The sequence below is a fragment of the Convolutriloba macropyga genome, chromosome 7 (genome assembly GCF_964194025.1).
Source record: "Convolutriloba macropyga chromosome 7, txConMacr16.3, whole genome shotgun sequence".
NCBI classification, from domain to species: Eukaryota; Metazoa; Xenacoelomorpha; order Acoela; family Convolutidae; genus Convolutriloba; species Convolutriloba macropyga.
The window spans coordinates 9,584,991-9,608,011 of NC_134474.1; the positions used below are offsets into that span (position 1 = coordinate 9,584,991).

General features: G+C 32.5%; 1 protein-coding gene across 6 annotated transcripts in view; it reads right to left on the bottom strand.

Moving 5' to 3' along the window:
- The window catches only part of LOC142342586 (uncharacterized), a 40,884-nt gene that overhangs the window by 7,268 nt on the left and 10,595 nt on the right, over positions 1 to 23,021 (bottom strand). For 2 of the 6 annotated variants that reach the window (XM_075393966.1, XM_075393967.1), the window contains exons 2-3: positions 10,899 to 12,223; positions 7,854 to 7,895 (exon numbers count right to left, since the gene is read on the bottom strand). In XM_075393966.1, the coding sequence (XP_075250081.1) occupies positions 7,854 to 7,895; positions 10,899 to 11,742 (886 nt within the window). In that variant the 5' untranslated portion in view covers positions 11,743 to 12,223. Of the gene's footprint in view, positions 1 to 7,853; positions 7,896 to 10,898; positions 12,224 to 14,573; positions 14,644 to 18,380; positions 18,482 to 22,028; positions 22,639 to 23,021 lie in introns of those variants that run through there. The other 4 variants (XM_075393965.1, XM_075393969.1, XM_075393968.1 and 1 more) reach the window with 4 other exon arrangements.

Here is a 23,021-nt window from a genome sequence, read left to right on the forward strand (position 1 = left end):
TTAGTTTTTTTCTAACCTTGCATGCAAACCTTGCATTTATACTACTGAAAGTAAAAATTGTTATTAAATCCTTGATTAGGTAGCAAAATCTTTTAACTACGAAAAAACGATCAAGAACTATATCTCAATTTCTAAGATTATGAAAAAAAGGTTGCAAAATCAACCAATAAAAACACTTTATTCAATTTTTACTCGTTTGAATAAAAATTGTATCAAAAAATGAGTTGACCATAAAGTATTCCTGATAACAAGCAACGGTAATACACATTTGATTTTGTTTTCAGTTCTGATTTCACAAACACTACCAGATTCTTCAGTTTGATTTAAAAAAATTTTATATGCTAAAACAAAGAGGCGCGACGGAAATGTGCTTTAACGCATATCGTTCTGATCCAGCAACTGAATTTTGGACTTCAATTTTTTCCGAATAAAAAAGAATACAAAATTCACTTTTTGTGCAAAAACAAATTGGTGTATGGATAAAAACAAACGATTTGAACGCAATTCATTAAATTTACTTGATTTGTAACTATTTTAAACATGTTTTTAAAACAGTAAACGAAACAATAACGACGCATTAGAGGGCCGAAGAGAGACGTCATTAACGAGACCACAAGAAAAAAAACAACGAAATCAATTAAAAAACACTATTTTCGAACAAATGTCAATGTCTAGCTTTTTTGGAAAAAGAACACTGGATAATGAAGTCAAAACACCAACAAATCTAAGTTAAAGAAAAATTAACGGTCTTTGCTGGCAATGATATTGTTCCTGAGATTAAGTTAAGTTGGTAACAAGTAGACAAAAAAAGAAAACGGCAAACTTAAAAAATAAACCTAAATTTTTTGAAACCAATTCTTTCAAATTTATGAAAAACAATCAACTAAAGACTGAAAAGTTTAAAAAGCTTCATTTATACCTGCATAGCAAGCTATTAAACAACCAGTGAATACAGGCAGAACTCAAAATTTTACAAAAATCTAACGCAAACAAATAGTTGAAGAAACAAAAACCATAAGCTGTTCACTGAAATTATAATTTTGAGTTCGTTGGGCCTCATAAAAAAAAGAATGGGACTAACAACTATTTGGATCTTAATTTTAATCACAATTCGGTCTTTTTTGACATAAAAAAATTCAAAAATTGTGCCCCAATACAATACGAATAAGTTTTAGGTATTAAAAATCCAGAATTGGAAAAAACTATCCAAACTATTACTGCTCGTTACCACAACTGATTTTTTAAATTTTTAGCAAAATAGAGAAATTCTCAACAAAGTCAAAATATTATGAATAAATAATGAACTTTGAGTTTCGATTTAAATAATCGCAAAACCCGGCAAAATGTGAATCACAGAACACTCTGATAGAAAATCGAAAAAAATCAACGCTTTTTTGGATTTTGATGAGATTGCTTGACAATTTTTAGGTTGTATTTCCGAATAATTTAAACCAATTGAGCCAAAGAATAATATGTGGTACCATTTTCAATTAAACGGCAATTTTTAAAATTTAGCAAAAAAAAAACTGTAGCCAAAAAGTCGGATCAGCAACGACTCTTCTGTCTTCAAAAATGTAAATTTTAACAAAATCGTGAACAATTGAAGTTTTTTTTGAAAAATTGATGACGTGTGCAAAATTAAAGAAACTCTGGACAAAGGCAATGGGAAACAATCAGTTGTTCTCAAATTTTGAAATTCCATATCTCAAAAATTGATTTAAACAAAAATCTTTTTTAATAAAAAATCTACGCTGGTTGAGTTTTTTAATGATACTTCTTAGAACTATAAAATTAATATATCAATCGGTCAAAATTGACAGAACAGCAAAAACCAGCTGAAAATATAGTTCTCCTCAAAAATGAGTAAGAACAAATATTGATGGGATAGTTTTAAAAAAAGAACACAGAATTCAATCCATTATTGCTGTGCAAAAAACAAATGAGTAGATTGCCCAAAACAAAATGGCAGTGCAAAGTATCAATAATAATAGCAATGTCATTACTGAAAAAACTTTTTTCATTCAAATTGGAACCCAAGAAAAGTTATTTTTTAAACCTTATATGTTTCCAAGATAGACAATCCGTTAACTGCATGCAAGGGTCTCTTTTAAATTCCTCAAAAATATGATTAAAGAGTTCTTTTTTGAAATTTTTTTTTATTTTTGTTTTTTCTTAAGAAACAAGGTAAAGAATTCCAGTCCCGTAAAATATTTCTAACAAATGAATTTTCTAGTTTTGAGCTTTTGAATTTATAGCCCCAGTACTCGAGTCCAGTTCTTTCATGTTTGTTGATTTTCCAGGTTTTAAGTTCACGGCCCCTGCTTTTATCAAATGTTGGCAGTTGGTTGGTTTTAATCTTCCAGATGTAATTTTTTCGCTTTAATTTCAAAAAAATAATGCATAGGTAGGATTTTATGCTTTAGTTTCAGATCTCTAGATGAATCGAACTTTTTTCTAAAGAAGCTAGCTTTAACTGCCCAATTAATTTGTCTGTCCAGTGTTAGAATAAATCTGTCCAGTGTTAGAATGTCTGTCCAGTGTAAGTGAAGCAAAACTTATCAGTAAAAAGATTATGTCCTGATTAAGTTGTTCTTCCTTGAAAAAGCATGTCAACAAAATCAAAATTGAAAGTTTGTGGAACAATAAACCTTTTAATTGATTTCCAGTATGTTTTCGTATTCGCTCACAAAAGCCACCTACACAAAGCTCACAAAATTTTCATGAAGCGCAAAATCTTTAACACAATGATTTTTACTGATTTAATCCAAAAAGTATAAATCGTTTTCATGATTATATTTTGCACGTGCACTTAAGTGAATCTCAATTGATATTCATTGCAATTTTTGTACGATGAAGTGCAAGAGCGAGTGTTATAGCGATTGAACTTTAGCTCAATAAAGGAAAAATGTAATTTAATTATTTAACTGATTTTGTTATATATTCTTCAGTTTTTGGTTAGCTCAAGGCCTGTGCGAACTAATGTCGGTTCTCAGCCCTAAAAATGGTTTCTTAATCTGTTTTCAGAATAGAGTGCTCATTTCCGTAGGACTATTTTTGTTCTAACTTTATAAATAATCAAGTTATTTTAAAATTAACTAAATTTGCGAAATGTTATGACTGCTTTTAACAGTTGTGTATACTGCTTGTAATATTGCTTCCAATTTTCGGGTCTAGCAAATTTCATGATATTTTTATTTCCCAAAACTTATGTTAAATGCTTTTACTCTCTTCAGAATGAAAACAACGTTATTTAAATTTCTTCGAGCTCTCTAATTAGGACATGATTAGATTTTATCAGATCCATATTTCTAGATTAAATTTACGTAATCTTAATGCTTTACATTCAAACATGTTTACAATTCAAAATCGCTATTTTGGGGCTTAGAAGCAATCCATTCAAATACCTTTTAAAGCCTCATACTCGAAATCTTTGGCAAACATTCAATTAGTTCAGTGACCCATTTTTGTTGATTTTATGATTGGGGTTAAGTTGTTTTTGTTTACTCTAAGCAATGTTAGTTCAAATGTTCCGTTGAGGTCTAAACCCGGTTTCAGCTGAGTGTAGAACCCTTTTGATTGTTCGAAGCCCGAAGGGCTTTCAATTTAGTCACGAGCAATTGAGCTCCGTTCTCCTTAAATGATAAAAGAACAATTTGTGCATTTTTGAAGCCGTTTTGATATTAGTGGCATGTTATAAACAAAATCCTAGTTTTAATCTCCTTAAGATTTCTATCTTCTAAACAACCTTTCATTGTTGTTGCGACCCAACTTTAGGTGGGGTATAAAGCACGGCTTCGGGCACTTTGTTCAAATTTGGGTATTGGTGAAATGTTTTTCTGTTCACATTTAGATCACGAAAGTTCTTCGATATTCAACTAAATAAAATTTGGATCTCTGAAAAATTGGAGAGGATGTCTATTCCTCTCCTAAAATTCGTTTTCCTTCATACAAAATGTTTAACTAGTTTTTTTCAATCATATTCAACGAAAATGAATGCATTTTAACATTAAAAAAACTTAAATACATAGTATTAAACGTTTTTTTAAACTTTTTTGAACAGAAATTTAAGAACTAAGTTCAAAAATCTGGTTACCTTCTCTTTCAGGATTCAGTTTTTTTTACAAAAGGTTTGTTGAATTCTTTTCAATCCTATAAATTGTGGTGCTGCACATTTCTGAGCGAAGCAAGAAAAATCCACAGAGCCAAAAAAGATCGAACAACGCTCATATTTTTAATAAAGAACTGAAATCAATATAGATTTGGAGTTCAATTGGATGATAATTTTTTTCTAATAATTTGTTATGCAAACGATTAGACATATAAAATTAGGACTAACCACACAAAGTACCACAATGCAGGCGTATACCTTATCAAAACTGTTAATTACAATTATTTTGTTAGGGAAAAACTCCAAAAATAAATGACGAAAAATAATTTACGAGTTTGTAGGACAGAAAAATGTTGTCAATCTCAGTTGATGTTAAAATTTGCAAATTCCTAATGATTTCTTAATTTATTAGAATGTTTGTTTCCATGTTGGTAGAAAAGCGTTTTTAAAAAATTGCTTTCCACAAAATTCTCGAACTGAAAAGCTTTCATAAAAAAATACTTGAAAAAAAAACTGCAGTTTCTTCTGCAAATTCTTCTAATAGTTCTTACATAATAACATAAATATTTTTATATAAATAAAAAAAGTTTTGATTTTTTACTGTTTTTAAATTTTTTAAATCTTTTTGATTGAATAAAGAAATAACCACCTTCGTTGATTGTACAATAGCAATTCCAAAAACTAAATTTGTGTGAAAAAAGTTAACTCACGACAACGCTTTCCGGTTACAAACATTACTACTCAGTACATGCTGATATTGACTAACGTCTGAACGAAGATTTGATTATTTTAAAATTCAAACTTGAGTAAAAACACTGCAAATCTTTTGATTACCTGATTGTGCACAATTTACATGAAATCAGAGGAGTATCAAAAATTTCTGATGAGATAATTGGATTGATGTTCGCCAAGCTGTGTTGATAAAGAACCCTTAAAATTAAAGACGGTCCTGCCTGGGTCGAGGTTTAGCGGTGTATTTTCGTAAGAAATGCGATGAAATGCGGTGAAAAAAAAATAATTTTCACCGCGTATTTCTTACAACTTTTTGCGGTGAATGAGGTGAATCGCGGTGAATTAATTATTTTCACCGCGTTCTCAGTATTCTTACAAAAAAGCTTCGTCCGCACAGGGGTTCGAACTTCTGACCTCCTGCATGTCTTCCACTTCTTAGTACACTGCGCCAACTGTCACTGGTATCTTTCAAATTTCTTGTGAATTTAAATCAGATTGAGTAAACTTTGGAAATCATATGCGGTGAATTTTTGTAAGAAATGCGGTGAATTTCGCGGTGAATTTTTGTAAGAAATGCGGTGAAATGTGGTGAATTTTTTTTCTCCGCATTCACCGCTTTCACCGCATTTCTTACATTATTTTGCTGCATAAGTCGATGCGGTGAATTTTCGTAAGAAATGCGGTGAATTTTTGTAAGAAATGCGGTGAAATATTTATTTTCACCGCTTTCACCGCAATCATCGCATTTCTTACGAAAATTCACCGCTTTCACCGCATTTCTTACAAAAATTTACCCAGAAACCTCGACCCGGGTGATATCACATAATCTATCTAATAAGGAATACTGCTGTATAGAAATGGGCTGTAAAGATCTTGGAAAACGTTCTAATTTGTGAATGTGATCGTAATAATGCTAATCTTGCAGTGGCACGTATTTTTATTTGTTTTACTGAAACATTACTTTTAAAACTATCCGATAATGCAGTCGAGAAAATTCGCTATCAAATGAGTCAAAAATGATAAAACTTGGACACTGCATGACGCTTGAAAAATAAAAACAATAGACTATACCCTTTTTCCATACTCGCTATTAATGAAGTCATTGGAGTCAATTTTTTTGAGCTTTGGTCTGAACTTTCATAAAAATTGAATTGGTGCTGATTATAATTCGAGCCGCAGCAATGCAAAAACCATTATATTAGAGCAACATGCGTTCACATGATGCTTCCAAATCATCTGGTCACAATTTCTACAAATTCCGGATACGAATTCTTGTAATTAGTTCCAGGAACCGAACTGTTTACTTCACACTTGTGAATTATGACACTTCATAATTGATATAATCTCACCTATATAAACTGTAATGGATTTCGTATCTCTTATTACAGTCTATATTAACCATTATCGGTGCAAAAAGTAATTTATAGGCTTTTCAGGAATGGCAACCAAAACAAAAAATTTTGTTCACAAAACAGTTCCCTAAATCAACGAACAGTTGTTTGAATGCTACTATAGAAAGTTTTAACGGAAAAAAGCAAAACAATGGTGACAAAAACATGCTCTAAATGATTGAAGCTGTTTAATGCATACATTACGGTCACCTTGATAGATCTTGAAGACGTACGTGATCTTGAAAGAATCTTGCAAAAGTCATACAAGGCCTTGCAGGAGAGCTGTCGGTATTATACTAGCGTTAAGCGTAAAATGCCTAATTCTTGAACTATACAGCGGTGATTGATTGACAATACGTGGCCACTCCACTGTCCGAAAATGCAATTTTCAATAAATTTAGTTCAATAAATAGACCAAAATCCATCCACAGGTTTTACGATTCATATACCATTTTAGACTATGGAATATAGTTACGAAAAAAGAGTGAAGATAAGTTACGTTTATTGTGGAGATGGCCTAAATTTTGTTTTTAGTGTTCACAGATAAAGTTCACCCATATCCACAACTTTGAACTTGTAATTAGCCTAAACTATTTTGCCCGAACTTTCATTTGTAATTACTTGATACCCAATTCAAAGGCTTAACTGTTCTTGTGAACAATGTTAGATGTAATCACAAAACAGCTAATTGTCCTCTTAATCCGCGATTAGTATCGAGAGGGAAATTTTTGAATTTATTCCCCAATTGGGTTTTCTCTCATTTCGGTAAATTTGAAACTATCTAAGTTATTTTGAAAGAGTCGACGCCAGTGACTCATTGCGAGGAAACAAGTCACAAAAGATTGTCTCAAGTTTTCACGCTAGCGACAAAAGCATACTTCGTGAAAAGTATATATATCCAATTTTGAAGAAAATGTGAACCGAGTAAATTAGCCGAGTGTAGCTGGTTTCCAAACTCCCTTACAACTCTAATCTTCAAATATGCGTCGTGAAAATCCCGTCAAAACCGAGTATGTAGAACGTCGAGTAAACTTCATATATACTCGGTTTAGGACTGCCTGGCTTTTTCGCGACCCATATTTTAGGACATTGGCCGCGTAATGGATCAGATTTTTCTTCTTACACTGGCTTCGAGTAATTATAGTCTGTCCCATAAATTTGAAATAAGCGAACGTTCGAAAACGTAAAAAAAACAGGCAAGTAAGCATCAAAAATTGGTCATCAGTCAACGTTTTTTCCATAAAGCTTCTATTCATCAATTTTTCTATCTATATGTTTTAAATATGAACTTTGACCTTTGAACTCTAACCTGTTGCCTTTGAAACGTTCGCTTAATTTAACTTTATGGGACACGCTATAGTTCAAGGCATTTGAGCAGCATACAATATATACATTAGTATTACCTTTGAGTCAGCTTATTGGTGGTGACAATGAGCGATAAGCAACTGAATGTGGTCATGATATCAATCTATCTCTCAAACTCTTAATAACCAACAAAACGCACAACAAACACAAATCATGCATTAACACTACACGACATTTACAAACTGGCAATCTCAGGTGATAACTAGTTATGATCTAGTTATGATTAATAATGAAAATGTCCTCTATTATAGTCTTACCAATTTTGTAACCGTCTTCCATGTTTTTAACACGCTCCTCACCTGTAAAGGTTATAACAGTTAAATAGAACACTAGTTAACACCTTCAAGACAATATGGTCGAATTAATTGATATTCTTGAAACTGACGGAAAATTTTTGACTGTGTCTGCTTATTTTACAGTAGTCGACATTTTCACATCTGAGTTCCAAATATCTTGCATTTGTATGTATTTCGGCACGTTTTCGCTTATGTTGTGCTAAGTAAAACTCATAAATGTAAACCAAATCCCATTAATGCTGAACTAAAGTTATTCAGAATGAAACATTGCTGGAAAATGATTCAGAAGTAGCAATAGTTCTAAAGAATAAGCAAATACGTGCAAAAAAATAAAGATCAATAGTCGATCATGAACTCCAATCTTGCATGATCTTCCCATAATATTTTCAATCTCTAGTACAAATTAGGGATCTTTTCCACTTGTCCCTCTCCCAGCTTAGTGGGTGCATATTATTTGCGCCCCCAGATGCAGGGATGCACCAAGCATGTTTTTAAGAAATGATAGTCGTGGGCACATTTGTAAAACATAAACCAACTAACGTCAGAAGAACTGCTCTCAAGCAACAAGCAGGAGGCAGCTTAATTTAGAGGGAATCTAGCCTAGAAATATTTCATGAATGCGAAAAAAAATACCGAGCCCGCAGATTTTCGCACCCAGGACCTCAAGACTGTCACTCCAACATCTTAACCACTAAGCTACAAGGGTGTTCATTCGCTACCGCTCTCAATCGGTTTTATAGTAGCATAAAAATTATTTCAGAATAAAAGAAACTTAGGTCACTCAAAAATGAAGAAATCAAGCGTGAAGAAGTCACTCAAGAAGTCAGAGATTGTCTTAGAATAAAAGCGCAAACACTAATTTTGCGTAAAAGACACATGTTTTCAGTAATTGCTTCAATTTTTGTTCGAGAGCAATTTAAAAAATCACTATCAGTTATTTAACTCTTTTGTTTTGTTAATAAAAGCACCACACTGAGTGAGCTACCCAAAAACATCAGATTGAAAGTTTGAGATTTCAACCAGAAGCAGCGATAGAAATTCTATCTCTTAGAAAACTTGAAAGAACGAAGGGACATGATACTGTCTTCGTTCTGGGACCCTGACTTTGTTTTCTGTCGTAAGATGACACGCCTTAGATTAAATTTTACAGGAACCAAGTATCAATTGAAATATTGAAAACTCGACCTGATAATTCTTTTTATTTTCTTTGTATCGCATAAGTTTTATACGAACCACCTTCGTTCGCCTAGTCTTAAGTCTCTGTAAAAAATTAAAATCTCCTCTAAACTACCCTTTTTATTTGGTTTAATTTGACCTCTCAGAAACAGTCTTTTTTGTAAATCTTCCGAATAAATTTTCAAAAAACCAAATTTCATCTAAAAAGTGCGATTTAAACTAGTACACGACAGTGTCGTTTAGTCCAAATTCGTTGGTTTGTTATTTTAAAATTTTCTGGAATTGAAAGAAAAAACATCTTCTCAGTGTTGATTGAATTCAATTGCAAATCTAGAGTTGTCTTTTTGAACAGAATAGACAGCTTTTCTCTTATATTCTTGATACAGTTTTTTGGCCTTGAAAAATTCGTAATATATTTAACGAGAGGCAGTTTTCAGCAAAATCTGGAAATTTAAAAACTTCAGCTTGCAAAAAGGTGCCTTATTTTGTGGTTATCTCCTTTTGATAACCTTTTTCAAAAAAAATATTTTGAAAAAGAGTTGCCCAATAAAAGTTGCTTAATAGGGTTTGATCTGAAAAATTGAACCAGCTGAGCATTGGGTTGAAATGCTCTTGCATTGAAATTAGTTTTAAACGATTAATTTTTTCATACAAGAAATGCGTTGATTTTCCAACAAGAAACTTTGACAGTTATTTTTTAAGGTCCTCAGAGGCATAATGAAACATTTCTTATCTATAATTTGTGTATCGGCAATTAAATGTTTTTTTTCTGTCTTTTTAAGCTGTTGTTGTTGTTGTTGTTGGGGATTTACAGCTGTGCTCAAGGGTCTAAAGTCCCAGTCATCAAATTAAAATAATGTCCAATAGTTTCTACAGTTTTGAAAATCGCAGAACAATTGCCAAGTGCAAATATTTCGCTCAGAAAATTTCTTCTCGAAAAAATTCCACATTGTACGTAATATTCGGTTTTTCAGTCCAGATGGTTCACTTAAGTTTATTAAATATTCTAGGCGGTTTGCAATTCGACAGGTTTTAAAGGTGAATTCGCTGCGCGCTTTCTCTGTTCGAGTTGTCGTCATTTTGAAAATTTCGTTGTTCCTTGTTTCTTTCGTATGTACTTCAGGTAGCTCGATGCCGCTATTCTCTTCATTCAAAGCTTTTGAAACCAGCAATAGATCGTTAAGCATGTAATAGAAACATGTTTGGTGTTTATTATCTGCTAGTTGTCCATACTTATATGAAGATAGCAATAATGTTGCGATCTATTTTCAACCTGGGTTGCATTAACCCAAACTAGTAGTGCTCAGAACGATGTGACTTCGGTACGCTCTGTGCCTGGGATGTCCAAAATAAGCTAAATGTTGAAAACTCAAGAGGACTCAATCTATTCAAAGCCAGAAAAATAGATTGTAGAGATTTTCCAGATTTTAAAATTCGCAAAGTTCGTGTTTCAAGTGCAACCTACGTCACTTTCATAAATTCATGAAAAAATTGGAATCAATTGAGAAGCACGTTTCGGTTTGAAATGTAAGTCAGAATTTTGAGGCGACATTAGCAGAGTCACAGAACCTTGTTTGAAACAAGCACTTTGCAAGTTTTGAAATTCCAGCACTTTTAAAATCCAGCATTGTATAAAGGAAAAGCTAACTTTCTGGAATCTCGCACTGGCGTGATCCGGCATTTTAAAACCTGCGCGTGACTGTCCAAGTTGAGTAACGTGACTTTTCTAAAGCCACTTAGACGGTTCTCAACGAATGCCAGACTTTCTGTGTGACGTCATCAGAGTCACGTAACTTTTTAATTTAGCTAACACGCAAAATTCAAACTTACTTCTGACGCATGCAAAATCCGTTGACTCCAGCATTTCCAGTGCCTTGTTTTCCAGATGTTCTGGAGCCGCGCATCGGATGGTGGGAAGCTGGTCCGGATCCACAAAAGACACCCGCCTCCTGATCACAATCCATCCCAAAAACCACTGGATGTTACAATCACAGATCAACTGGTTGTTATGCGCCAGAAACCTGGTCAACTTCCCAATCGGCAGATTTTCAAAATTGCTCTTGAAAAAGGTGGTCAAGTTGTTGTTATCAACGTACAGGGTTTTCAAATTGATCAGCCCTGAAAACGTTCCATCTTCGATACAGACCAGGTAATTGTAGGATAACTTCAACTGGGATAAATTGCTGGTATGCCTGAATAACTTATTGGGGATAACTTGGATTTTGTTGTGTGATAAATCGATTTCATCTAGGTTCGTGTTTTCCCGTAATAAGTCCTCAGAAATCGTTTGAAGCTTGTTATAACTCAGCATTAAATGCCGCAGCGCTCCGAGTTTTATAAACGCATCGCTTTCTATAAACTCAATGTTGTTGCTTTTCAAAATCAGAGTACTCAAGTTTGAAAAGTCGTACAGATGTCGGTTTTCGATAACTGTAATGTTGTTATCGGTCAAATCGATGTACGAAATCAAATTGGGTGTCGGGAGATTGCTGAGAAACTGTGTTGATGTTATGTTGGCTTGTCGACATTTTAGCCCAATATTTTCCAAGGGGCCACTTTCGAAACATTTGCATTCTTTAGGACAGGGGTACCTTATTACACTTGAGTGTAAGCTTTGCATTAAGCATGTTGAGTAGATAAAAATTAGAATTAAAAAATTAGCCATCTTTTTCATGTTTAATGCCACTCTTAAAGAATTTTATTTATTTGAGAGATTTGTAAGATAAGTTGCATAAAAGCCAATTCGAAGTTTTTATTTAAACAACAAGTAATAAAATGGTAACAATAAAACGTTTTGAAGGACAGTAATTATCGAAGTGCTGTTACAAAAATGGTAACAAAGTTTGTAATAACCAGACCGGTTATAATAAAATAATAACCAAAATAAAACAACTTTACAGAATAACTCGTGATAAATTCAATAATTTATTTCAGCGCTCAATTGCAGTGTAAAATGGTTTGTTTAATTCCTGTGGCGTCATTTCTTAATTTAGCTTTGATTTTGCGAGTTTTAATAATTTGATTAACTGGGTTTTCCGTCGACATTTTGGGCGATTTTGGTAATTTTGATTATAAGTCTGGTTATAGTTGAATATGGGTGGCTTTCACATGTCTGGGTAATCCACGGTTGGTTTGGGTTCAATTTGTTTATCGAGCTGAAACGGTTTATTATTAGAGTGGTAACAAGCAAAACAAAGAAATCGCAAATTACCCCCCGAAACAGACCACCATTTGGGTAGGTATACCCACCTTGGGTTGCACTGGAGAAGTGTAAACAATTGACAAATGATAATTAGGGCCTTCAATTGTAGAACACAAAACCGCAATTAGGTATTAGGGCTAACTAAAGTCATATACCTACCTACCTACTGTTAGTAGTGGATATTATGAAGGGAACAAAACAATGAGTAATTTATGATTTATAGCACAATTGTTCACTTCACACCGATTTGTTTCACGCTCGTTTCAACTTGTTTACTCGAAGCTGAAAACTGTTATTTACGAAGAAATTTGCAAATTTAATTTCCTGAAAAATGAGGCATGGGTTGAGACTAATTGCAAGTTAAAATTTTCATTCTATTGAGCGGCTTCGAAGTTGGGGTCCCAGACCAAATTGGCCTCTCATAAAACAAGGTGGGGGAGGGGGATTGGGTAGGTGGCGTTGGAGTCCAAGTAAGCGCAACTGTTGCAAAAAAGGAACATTTCAGGATCCGAACCAGCATCTCGTACCTGCAAAACTTAGTGAACTAACAATTGAACCAACTGGCCTTAAGCTCTCTCTCAAACTGGGCTAAATTGTATGACAATTTTTTCTATGTGTTTCATCTTTCTAATCAAATTTACTTTGAGCAATTACACTTTCTTCTCATGCTATTCAAAATTTTGAGCGTACAACCGCGAATTTCATGATTTGGAAAAAATTGAACATGCAAAATCTGAATAGCTATCTGGACAGATTCGGATCAGAAGTTGCTGTGGTCGATGAGTGATTGACCAGAGGTGGACAAAAGCGCATAAAAGTCTGAGCAGAGGCAGATTCAAGTAAAAAAACAGTTTGAACATAGATAGACTCAAGCGCACAATGGTCTGAAAAAAGGTTGACTAAAGTTTCTAATAGTTTGAACAACTAATAACAAAAGCTTTGGTGAAGTTCTATTTTTATACACAAGGAGGAATTTTAAAATTAATCGCAAAAATTGTTGTAAAATTGTTATAAGAACATTAAAAGGGTTCTTTTTCGTACATTTCAAGGCAGTTTTTGACATTTCCAAAATTTTAAATATTATTGTTTTCCGAATTTTCTAATTCTAAGTACTCAAAACTTGAGATAGCTGTGCCTAAAGACAAAATACACTGCTTACAGAGATTAATTTTTCGCATTATGAGACCTGATGATATTTTACCATCTTGATAATCTTGATAATTACAAGTTTACCGGGATGGTTACGCATTTCTGAAATATATGTTAACAAGACCGAAAAGCAAATAATTACCACGCTAGCTCAATTTTCCCACTGCCCAGTGTGCGTTTTATATATCTGGATAAAAATTCAAGGCACCAAAGCAGATAAGTTTCAATGATTAAAAATTTTGTGAAAAATGGTATCTCTCCTAAGATAATCGGTTTCTTCAGTCTTTTTTATAGAAAAGTAGTGATAACTTTGGAAGACAAAAGACAACAATTGCAACACGCAAAAAATAGAATTTTAATTTGTATCAGTTTGAGTGCATTCAAATGGAAAACTTGAGTTATGAAAAAAAATCGCCTGGAAAAGATCCGTTCGCGCTTTGTTGAGGTGTTAGGATTTTACTAATGATATTTGATTATTAACGGTTAGTTCAAGATCAATAGTTGTTTTTGAACTTCTTATAAAAATGCCTTTTTGTCAGGGCAGTTTTGTCAGAAATTTTTGTTGGTAATGCAGATTTTAAAAGTTTTTGATCTGTTAATATTTTTTAATGTCTTTAATGTTTGAATTCAGTTTTTTATTGACGTTATAATTGTCCTTTAGCACATGAGTATGAACAAGTCAAACCTTAGAGTCACTGATGAGATGTCGAAAATTTTTTTATTTTTTGAAGAAAAATAAGGTTTGAAGTTTTCAAAAATTTTCACATTTTTGACCTTTCCATTCTTTACTTACATTCAATTCAAAAGATATACGTTGACAGGCTGTTGCTAAAAAAAATGATTGTTTTAGGGTATTTCAACGGAGAGATTATTGAGAATTTTCCTGTTTCGTCTCCTCTCGTACTTTTTTAAAACATGTCCCCTATGAACAAAATGGTTATTTAGTAGGTTGGAACACTCCCTCTGTGAAGCACAGAGTTGCCGAAAAATTACCAGCTACCTTGATCCATTAAATGGCTGAAAAATGAATAACTAATAACAAATTTTCTTTTTATATACGCAACCGGACACTGCAAAAATTGAGCCAAGAAAAAAGTCAAAACCAGACAAACAAATTGCGTGAAACCCCACACTTGTTTGTTTCAAACACTTACCTCTAAACAAAATACTAACAAGCCTGTAGCTCGTTCTATTCTGTCTGTGTTAACAACTTCATACCAAGTAACACAATTGTCAATACAACAAGAAGTCACTTTGCAACCAAACAGTTTGACGTATGTACTTATGTTTGAAACCCCCCGGCTTCAAATCCCTCTCAACTTTCTCTCCAGAATTAGTTAGTTCAATATTTTTGGGATATTGTTGGATCTTGCCGGATTTCTGCGCTCTTTCAAACCAGTTTCAATATGATTTATGATATGGAAAAATGTATAATGTAATTAGTATCTAGATTGGTCCTGCAGTATTTTATTTACATGCCAAAAATAGATAACAAGATATTGCATAAATTTCTCACTTTTGAAGAATCATTTCAATTGTTAATTTAATCTATCATGCCCCCCGCCCCCCATCTGTCTACACCTTAGTGGGCACAGAACTCTTAGGCACCCAAGGCGGAGGTCGCACGCTTTGTCTTTTAGATAGTAACATGCTATATATTAACACATATGGGGGGGGGGGGGGGCAGAATCGATATAAAACAGTAGAACCAATCAATTAAACAATCTCAGATTAAAACCTAAGAAATGAAAAAAATATACTTTTAAGCTTTAAAACTCTTTCAAAATGGTAAACTAGGAAATTCAATTTGGCTGAGAAACCTATAATTAAAGGGATTTCAATAACCAGGAAGCACCCTAATGTCTAATGAAATTTTAACTAATTAAAAGCATCAAGATCATTGTGCTTCAAAATGTCAAGGCCAATTAAAAATATTCTACTTTCAAATATTTAAACAAGTCATGACTTGCTAAAAATATAAAAGGTTTTGATAGTGCAGGAAAACTAGAAAACAAAATAAAAAGCGGAGCAAAATACTTTCGATATCATGGCTATATTTTTTTAAGTAATTAAGATTGTGAATTTTTAGATCATGGTTTATATCTCATTCCTGAATTCAAAAGCAATTTAAATTTGAAAACAAACTAAAGTTAAAGTTTCACAGAAAAAAAAAACAAACAAAAATTGGCGGCGACGTGGTACTATTTCGTTAATCACTGATTGACTCGTTCTAAAGTCTAGTGACTAAAAATAAGTTTTCGGTGGCGCTGATACTGATCCAAAAAGCAGTCAATAGCTTCAAGTAAAAAAAGACATCCAAGGCAATAAAATGAATAAATAATTGTGAAATCGGTTCGAATCTTTAACTTTCTGGAGATATTTTGACACACAAATTCTTATTTTTATCTGCTTCTCGTAACTTTGTAATAACCCAGCTTGTGGTATATCAAGCTAATAACGTTGCCACTTCAGCACAGCTTTGGTTCAACGGTAGCATGCCTGGCTGCGGTTCTGGAGATAGTTTCTCGAGTCCTCTAAGCTCTAATTCTTTAGCTATATATGGAGTTAGCTAATACCACAGTTCGGTTGTTACAAATTTTATCCATTATTCTTCTGATTAATGATAAACATACAAAACGTGTAGAGCACTTCTTGCACATTTTGATCAATAAAAAACGCCAAGCTTGGTGAAATAATCCACTTAATTAATACTTTTTATTTTTGTTAGAAAAAAAGATTTGTTCTTTGTAGGGATGACTAACTGAGATAATATACATACATTAGACATTTTTTCAATGGATGCTTGTTTTTGCTTTCTCTCAAAAATTCCCCTAGTCTAGGTTCACAGATTGACACGACAAGAAAAAATTCAACTGGAAGTTGCTTAGTTTTGCCTAAAGATAGAAAAAGTTTTCAAAAGCCTTACTTAAGGAAATTAACACCAACGATGCAATAATAAAACACAATAAAAATTGTAAGCGCAACAAAAATCAAAACTTCGCGCTGAGAACACAGTTGTAGAGTGCATGTTTTATAATCCACAAAAAACCATCATCAGTCAAATTTTCTGAAAAAGAACAAAATTTTAGAATATTCATTAGGACTGTTTGCATGTTATGCATGTTGAACGAATTTGTTCAAACGACAAATATCATTTTCATTTACACATTGAAATGCCTTTGATGAAAATATAAATCATTATTCGAGTGACACAAATTAAAATATAATATAACAAAATCCCATTTGAGCATATTAGTTGCCCCCCCCCCCCAGAAGTCGGTTTAGAACAATAACTGGACCGAAACCTTTTTGTCTTATATTCACAAAACTTGTGAAAGCAAATGTTTTTTTTTCACAATTTTTGAGAACATCAACGTCCAAATTAACATATGGTATCTCTTGCACGCGTTGAAATTATTCAATAGTAGAGAATAAAGTAAAATTTGACTTCATTGATATTTTGGTTGCTGAAGAGTTATTTAAACAATTTTCAGTTCTCTTATCAACATAACCGATTCGAATCAGTTTTTGTTTGCAAATAATACAACTGTTTCAATCATTTTGCTTTATCAGGTCGAATTAGGAGAACTAAATATGGGTTTAAATTGCGTTTACATCTTGAGAACCATATTTGAGAAATAATTGACTCACTTATCTCTTTTGCAGCCCCATTTTCATGTACTTAAACGCAATAATTTTTTTTCTAATCTGTCGACCGCGTTGAAAATTTATAAAATACTATCAGATTGAAAATTCGCAAATTGAAAATATTTGGCAGCAAAAAGAGATTACAATATGAAATTCAATGAAAAATTATAAATCGTTGTTAGTAATAAAAATGGCACTCTCGTTCCTGTTTCTTTTTGGGTAATTGATATGAATGATGGGGCTTCCTTCTGATTTGCTTTTTTTTGGGGATATGATATTTTAGGATCTAACATGCATGGTTGGGAGGTGGGGGTGAGGGGTATGGCAGAGAATGTAAAAATCTAAATATAATGAATATAGAGATAGTCCAGAAAGTATTATTATTTCATGCTATAATTTTTACCAAATCTTTTCTAATTGGCCTAAATTATATCAAATATTATCTTATTATTATGTGATCAGCTCTAAACTTTGCAGAAATGCATTATAAGCTCTAATTTATTCAGCATAGTTCCGAAAAAAAAACGTTATAAGAAAACGTACAAAATCGCAACATATGTGTGCAAAAATACTAATAGAAGAGCTCATTTTTTTTGTATCAGAACACAAAACGGCGAAAAGGTGAACGACTTACAACAAATAATTGATCAATTTTCTTAGCGACAGAGAAATTTCTGTTGAGGATAATTTAACAACTTGTAATGTGGTGGTATTATGTGCAGAAATTGAGACGAAATCGGTGAAGCTGAAAAAAAACAGGAAGTGGCTGTGAAAAGACACTGATTTGAACAAGATCCGCTTTGAACAATTTAAACGAAATTAGCCGAATTTAGTAAGATTTTGGTTCAGCCTAAACGTGAACAAAACAAAATACTCTACTTTGTCACGAATATACTAATTAATTGTGTAAAAATATTGTGTAAAAATACTAATTAATTGTGTAAAAATAATTGTGTAAAAATAAAAATTGCATAAATATTACTGACGAAACTTTTCATGTAAACATAATTTTTGATATGCGGTTTATGTTTTAGCAAAAATAGAAAACAAAAATTATGACATTTTTTATAACGATAAGGGTTAAAAAAGCGGCGAAAAAACTGACATTTTTTAAAGCAAACTTAGATGTTTGGTACTCTCCAACTCATCAACTAAAAATGTGTCCCTTAACTAAAATAAATTCTTTATAAATTCGTTTGACTTGCGTCTTCGAATCACGAATCATTCGAAAAACATGAATTTATATTTTGTTCATGAACTATCTTTTAAATCTGCTGTATGCTTAAAAAGTGGGTTAATTGTGAGATACTAACGTGATATGTTTCGTTGTTTTGGGCTAATAGAAGCAACTGGGGCGAGCGTTTATTTGTGTTTATTATTCCCGAAAGTAACCCCAACCCGAAATATGTCAAGACGTCCCTTCTATCCCCTCACGAATTAATCAGCCACGCATGAACACAAAGTGTTTTCAACGCCACAAATCGTGTGAAATCAATACTTTCTTTATAAGCTATAAGTCGCCAAAAAGTGTGGAATTTAAGCAACATTTTCTGGTTTTAATTTGGATCGATCCATAAGTCTATCACTGCTGAGGCAAAATTAAATTTGGTAGACCTAATTCAATTAGATTTGAAGTCGTGTTGAATTGAAAAGAAATTTGAGATTTTTTGATGGGAATGAAGTGTTGTAGTTGAAAATGGAATTCTAGTTTAGCACCCGTGGTTATCTTCCATTTTTGGCACATTTAATTTATTAGGTGATGAAATTTCAACTGGGATCAGAATATGAACGTAAAATTCAAAAACTGTATCTATGCGAATTGATGGAATATGACTGTTTACAAATATTATGCACGAGAAAACCATAGCTTGCTTTATGGATCGAGAACGAGTCACTGAAAATATGTCTGATGAAATATCGACATATCCTAAGTTACAATTCAAAAACTTTTAAAAGAACATTTTCTCAAAAGATGCAAGTGAAGTTTTATGTATAGAAAACGAAATAAAAATGATATATTTAGTCATACTGGAGTCTGCTCTGAACTACGAATTAATGCTAGCGAAACTGGAAGCATTTCGCTAACTGACGAAAGGGGAATGGTCGACCATTTTTCTCAGAACTGAGAAATAGAAAATTTTATCAAACATTCGCAGTTCAGAACTTTGTCGCGCGAACAACGATGTTTTTCATAAGGTCCCACGGTTCAATAGTTGTACAATTATTATAAAAAATGGCCCCTTTAAAACTAATCTTTCTTGGTTAAACTTGTACAAACTGATTATTTTTTTTATTTTTCTCTTAGACGAATATTCCAGCTCTCTCATTTTTTGCTAAAGAAAATTTGTTTTCAAAATGATTTATTTTTAGAAAGAACAAAGAAGGGAAGAAACTTCCTAGAAACGATTAGGCAGATAGATAAAAAAGATGGGATTAAAAGCGGAGATTTTCACCAATTTTGTTTTGTGCATTATCCTCCAGGTTAGGTCCAGTGTTGAAAATGAGAAAAATTAAACAATTGGTTGACAAAAACTATAATTTTTTGGCCACAGGTCTTGTTCCTCTAAGTTATACGGCTCTTAAACATTGTTTCAGTATGTAAACAATCATCGAACTTTTTGATCATGCATCTAAACTGCAACGATTTAACCGCTGAAAGATTCACTAACAATTTGCGTTCTAGCGACGATCAAGAACATAAAACAAAAACTGTATCTTTTTTGCATAAAATAGTTTGACCAGTTGACTAATTAAAGAAAAAAATTAACGCACAGAGCGCTATATTATCAAAGTAGATTTATCGGTATGCAAAGTAGCTGACAAAAAAAACCAATGCATCAATAAAAAAAAACTTTAGAAAAACCAAAAAATAAATTAAATGAGAACTGTATAAGGTAATCACGAGGCGTGACAAAATAACCAAACGAAAAAAGGAGAAGCACAAAAAGACAATAAGTTAACACGCCATTTTCATGCCAATAATTACAACCGTGTCCTGCGAGCAATTACCTTTTGCTAAAAAACTTATTAATGTAATTTTTTGGATTTTAATTTTGTACTGCTAATTTAAAGTGAAATAGGACATAGCATTCAGAATGAAGATATCCCTTCTAAACAACCAAAAATTGATGGCTTAAAATGATACAGCTAAAAAAAATCTACTTATTTTTGTAACAATAAAACAGAAAAAAGAGAGTACAGAGGATAAATTTTTTAAATTTTTTCCTCGAATAGCATAGAAAACATTGATTTGTTCATTTCATAATGTAATTATCTTAATCGAAAAAAAATGTGATTTTAAAAAGAATGAGAACAAATTTAAAAAAGTGGTTTGTGTTGTCTCTTGGCTTTCAATGAAAATGCAGGTTTCGTTGAATAGAAAGATCAGATAACTGTGTCATTTGTTTGACAACAGCAGCCACTTATTATAATTCGAACAAAGATGAGCATTATTTGTTAGACTTTGAAAACGTTTAAAAAAATGTTAAGTTTTTTTTCCAGAAAACATTTTCTAGAAACAATTCAACAAACAATTAAAACATAAATCAGCAATTGATCAATTGCAAAGACAGTCTGGACGCTTTAAATGCTTTTATAGATTTGCATCACGTCATTTTTTGGAATTTTTTGTCGTGTCTTCTGAATGGGAACAATTAATCTAATTCTTTAATTTCAGATTGTTTCTCCCAAATGAAAAAATTTAGGTTTTACCAATTAATAAATTAACAAGAAAGGAAAAGTGCAGTGGAGTTAGGATGCTTTATGGTCAGCAAAATTAAGAGTAAAGAGTCAAAAATTTGCTTAAAAATGAATTGTTGCTTTTGATAAATTTGTCTCTCAAATGAAAAAGATTTGAATGAATTAATGGCCTCCCATCTCACATTTCCGATAATCAAGAACATGGTAATGATATTATAGTAAGTACCGATTTGTTAGCTACTTCAGATAACGTAGCGTTATCCGCAAAATAAACTATTTTATTAGGTTCCAAATGCTGAGTTCTTAACTCTTTCTTCTCTGTCTCCCCTTTTTCCTTTTTTTTCTCTCTTTTGTTTTGTCAGGTTTTGTTTCCAAAGAAATTTTCTAATTTTGCAGGTCGTCAAAGCAGGCCATTCAAGTAGGCTAATGTGCCAACAATACTTATTTATTTGAAACCTAAGTTTTGAAAGTGACATTATACCCTACAAAACTTAAAAAACTACAAAAAATACAAAAAATCAAGTAAAACAATAGGTCTTTTTTATTAGGCTGTCATTTTCTATTATTTTTTTGTTTAGCCATCTCCTTTGCATCTGATTTTTGTTTCTTGCTTCCAAACATAAGGAAATATTTCAGAAGAGGTATTTTTTTGTATAAAAAAAACGTTTTACATGATTAATAAAATTAAAACTTTTCAAATAGATTAGAAGGTTTACTGTATTAAACAAGCTCCAATTGAAACACAGCCTATTTGCTAGGTAATGAAACAGTTAATACTAAGTACTAAGAGTAAGTACTGAGACCTTTAGGGGAACCAAAGCGTGAGGAAAGAAGAGAGAAGCAAATCAGAGTAGATGGCACATTAGTGTGGAAATTTTTTCGTTACATGAGCGTGTGTAGAAAAAAAATCAAGTTAATTATTCAGCATGTTGACACCATCGACACAAGAAACGAATTGTTTGAGGTAACAAAATGACAACGAAAACCTTTTAAATAAAATTGCGATGATGATAAAAAAAATTCTAAGAACAGCTATCAAAACTTAACGCTCGCTGCATTTTTTTGACCGCAATTCTCTTGTTTAAAAGAATGTCAACAATGGTAACAATTTCACCAATGTTTTGGATCTTCTGCAAAATTTTTTTTCATTTCTTATCCATCGTTGTCATACCGGCGTGATTTCTACGAATCATATTCTTCATTTTCAAAAATTTTCCGTTAATTGACAAAAATTAATGAACCTAGTATCTGTTTTTACTAACCTTCGATACATATCGACAATAAAAGTTGAAAGCTGATAATTTAACCCATGATTGGCATATTACTGCGCATGTAATTTGTAATCTGAATCTAGAACTAGCTTCACTGCAAATGGAGAGAATTTCTGTCACAAACTTGTATACACAAACCCCGAATTCTCAAACTATCCATTAGCTTAATAGAACATATGCAAAACGTGTTTAACTTTCAGCTTAATTGGCTTTGGAGGTCTTTCAGCAGTTTCGATACAACTTTCGGAGATCGATCTTTGTTGGCTCGATTAGCTAAGCGAGATAGATATGACGGTAGTGCGTATTGATCAGGTTGTTTGAGACTAATTAAAAGCGATAAAAGATATCGCGCATTCAGGTTTCGTTTTGCGTCTATTATAGGTTGACCTGAATTACTTCATTGCTTCATTCGGCTTTCTGTTTGTTGTAGTGAAATTCATACATGCTGTTTGATAACAAAGTTACAATGATCTGGATTAAAGGTTTATGTGTTGTTATTTCAGGTCGATCTGGTCGGTAAAATTTGAACAGTAATTATACAAAGTTTGGATAAGTTTTGAGTACTTTTAAACTTTTAAGAGTCGTTAGTGTGTATCACGCGACGGCGTATCGTATTTTGATTCTAAAAATATCATAGTTGAAAGACGTTCGCTTAAAGCGATCAAAAGATTCAAATAAGTTTCTGTGTGATCAGAAGCTTATTTGGCGACATTTAGTGTTAAGTTCTCAATAATATGATGAATTCAAAGTTTGGAGTTCAAACATGCTTTGTAAAAGGTTCTAGAATATGTCTGTAGCATTTTGGCACCTGCAAATATAAATCTAATTTCTTGAATTATGCATAAATTTTGCAAAATTGTCTTCCATGTTTTTTTTTACATCTAAAGTGTAATCGTACCCGTACGTAACGCTAGGACAAAATCAGTACTGAATCAGAACGAAATTGTGAATATCATAAGTTCTGATTCAGGTCACATTTCGCCT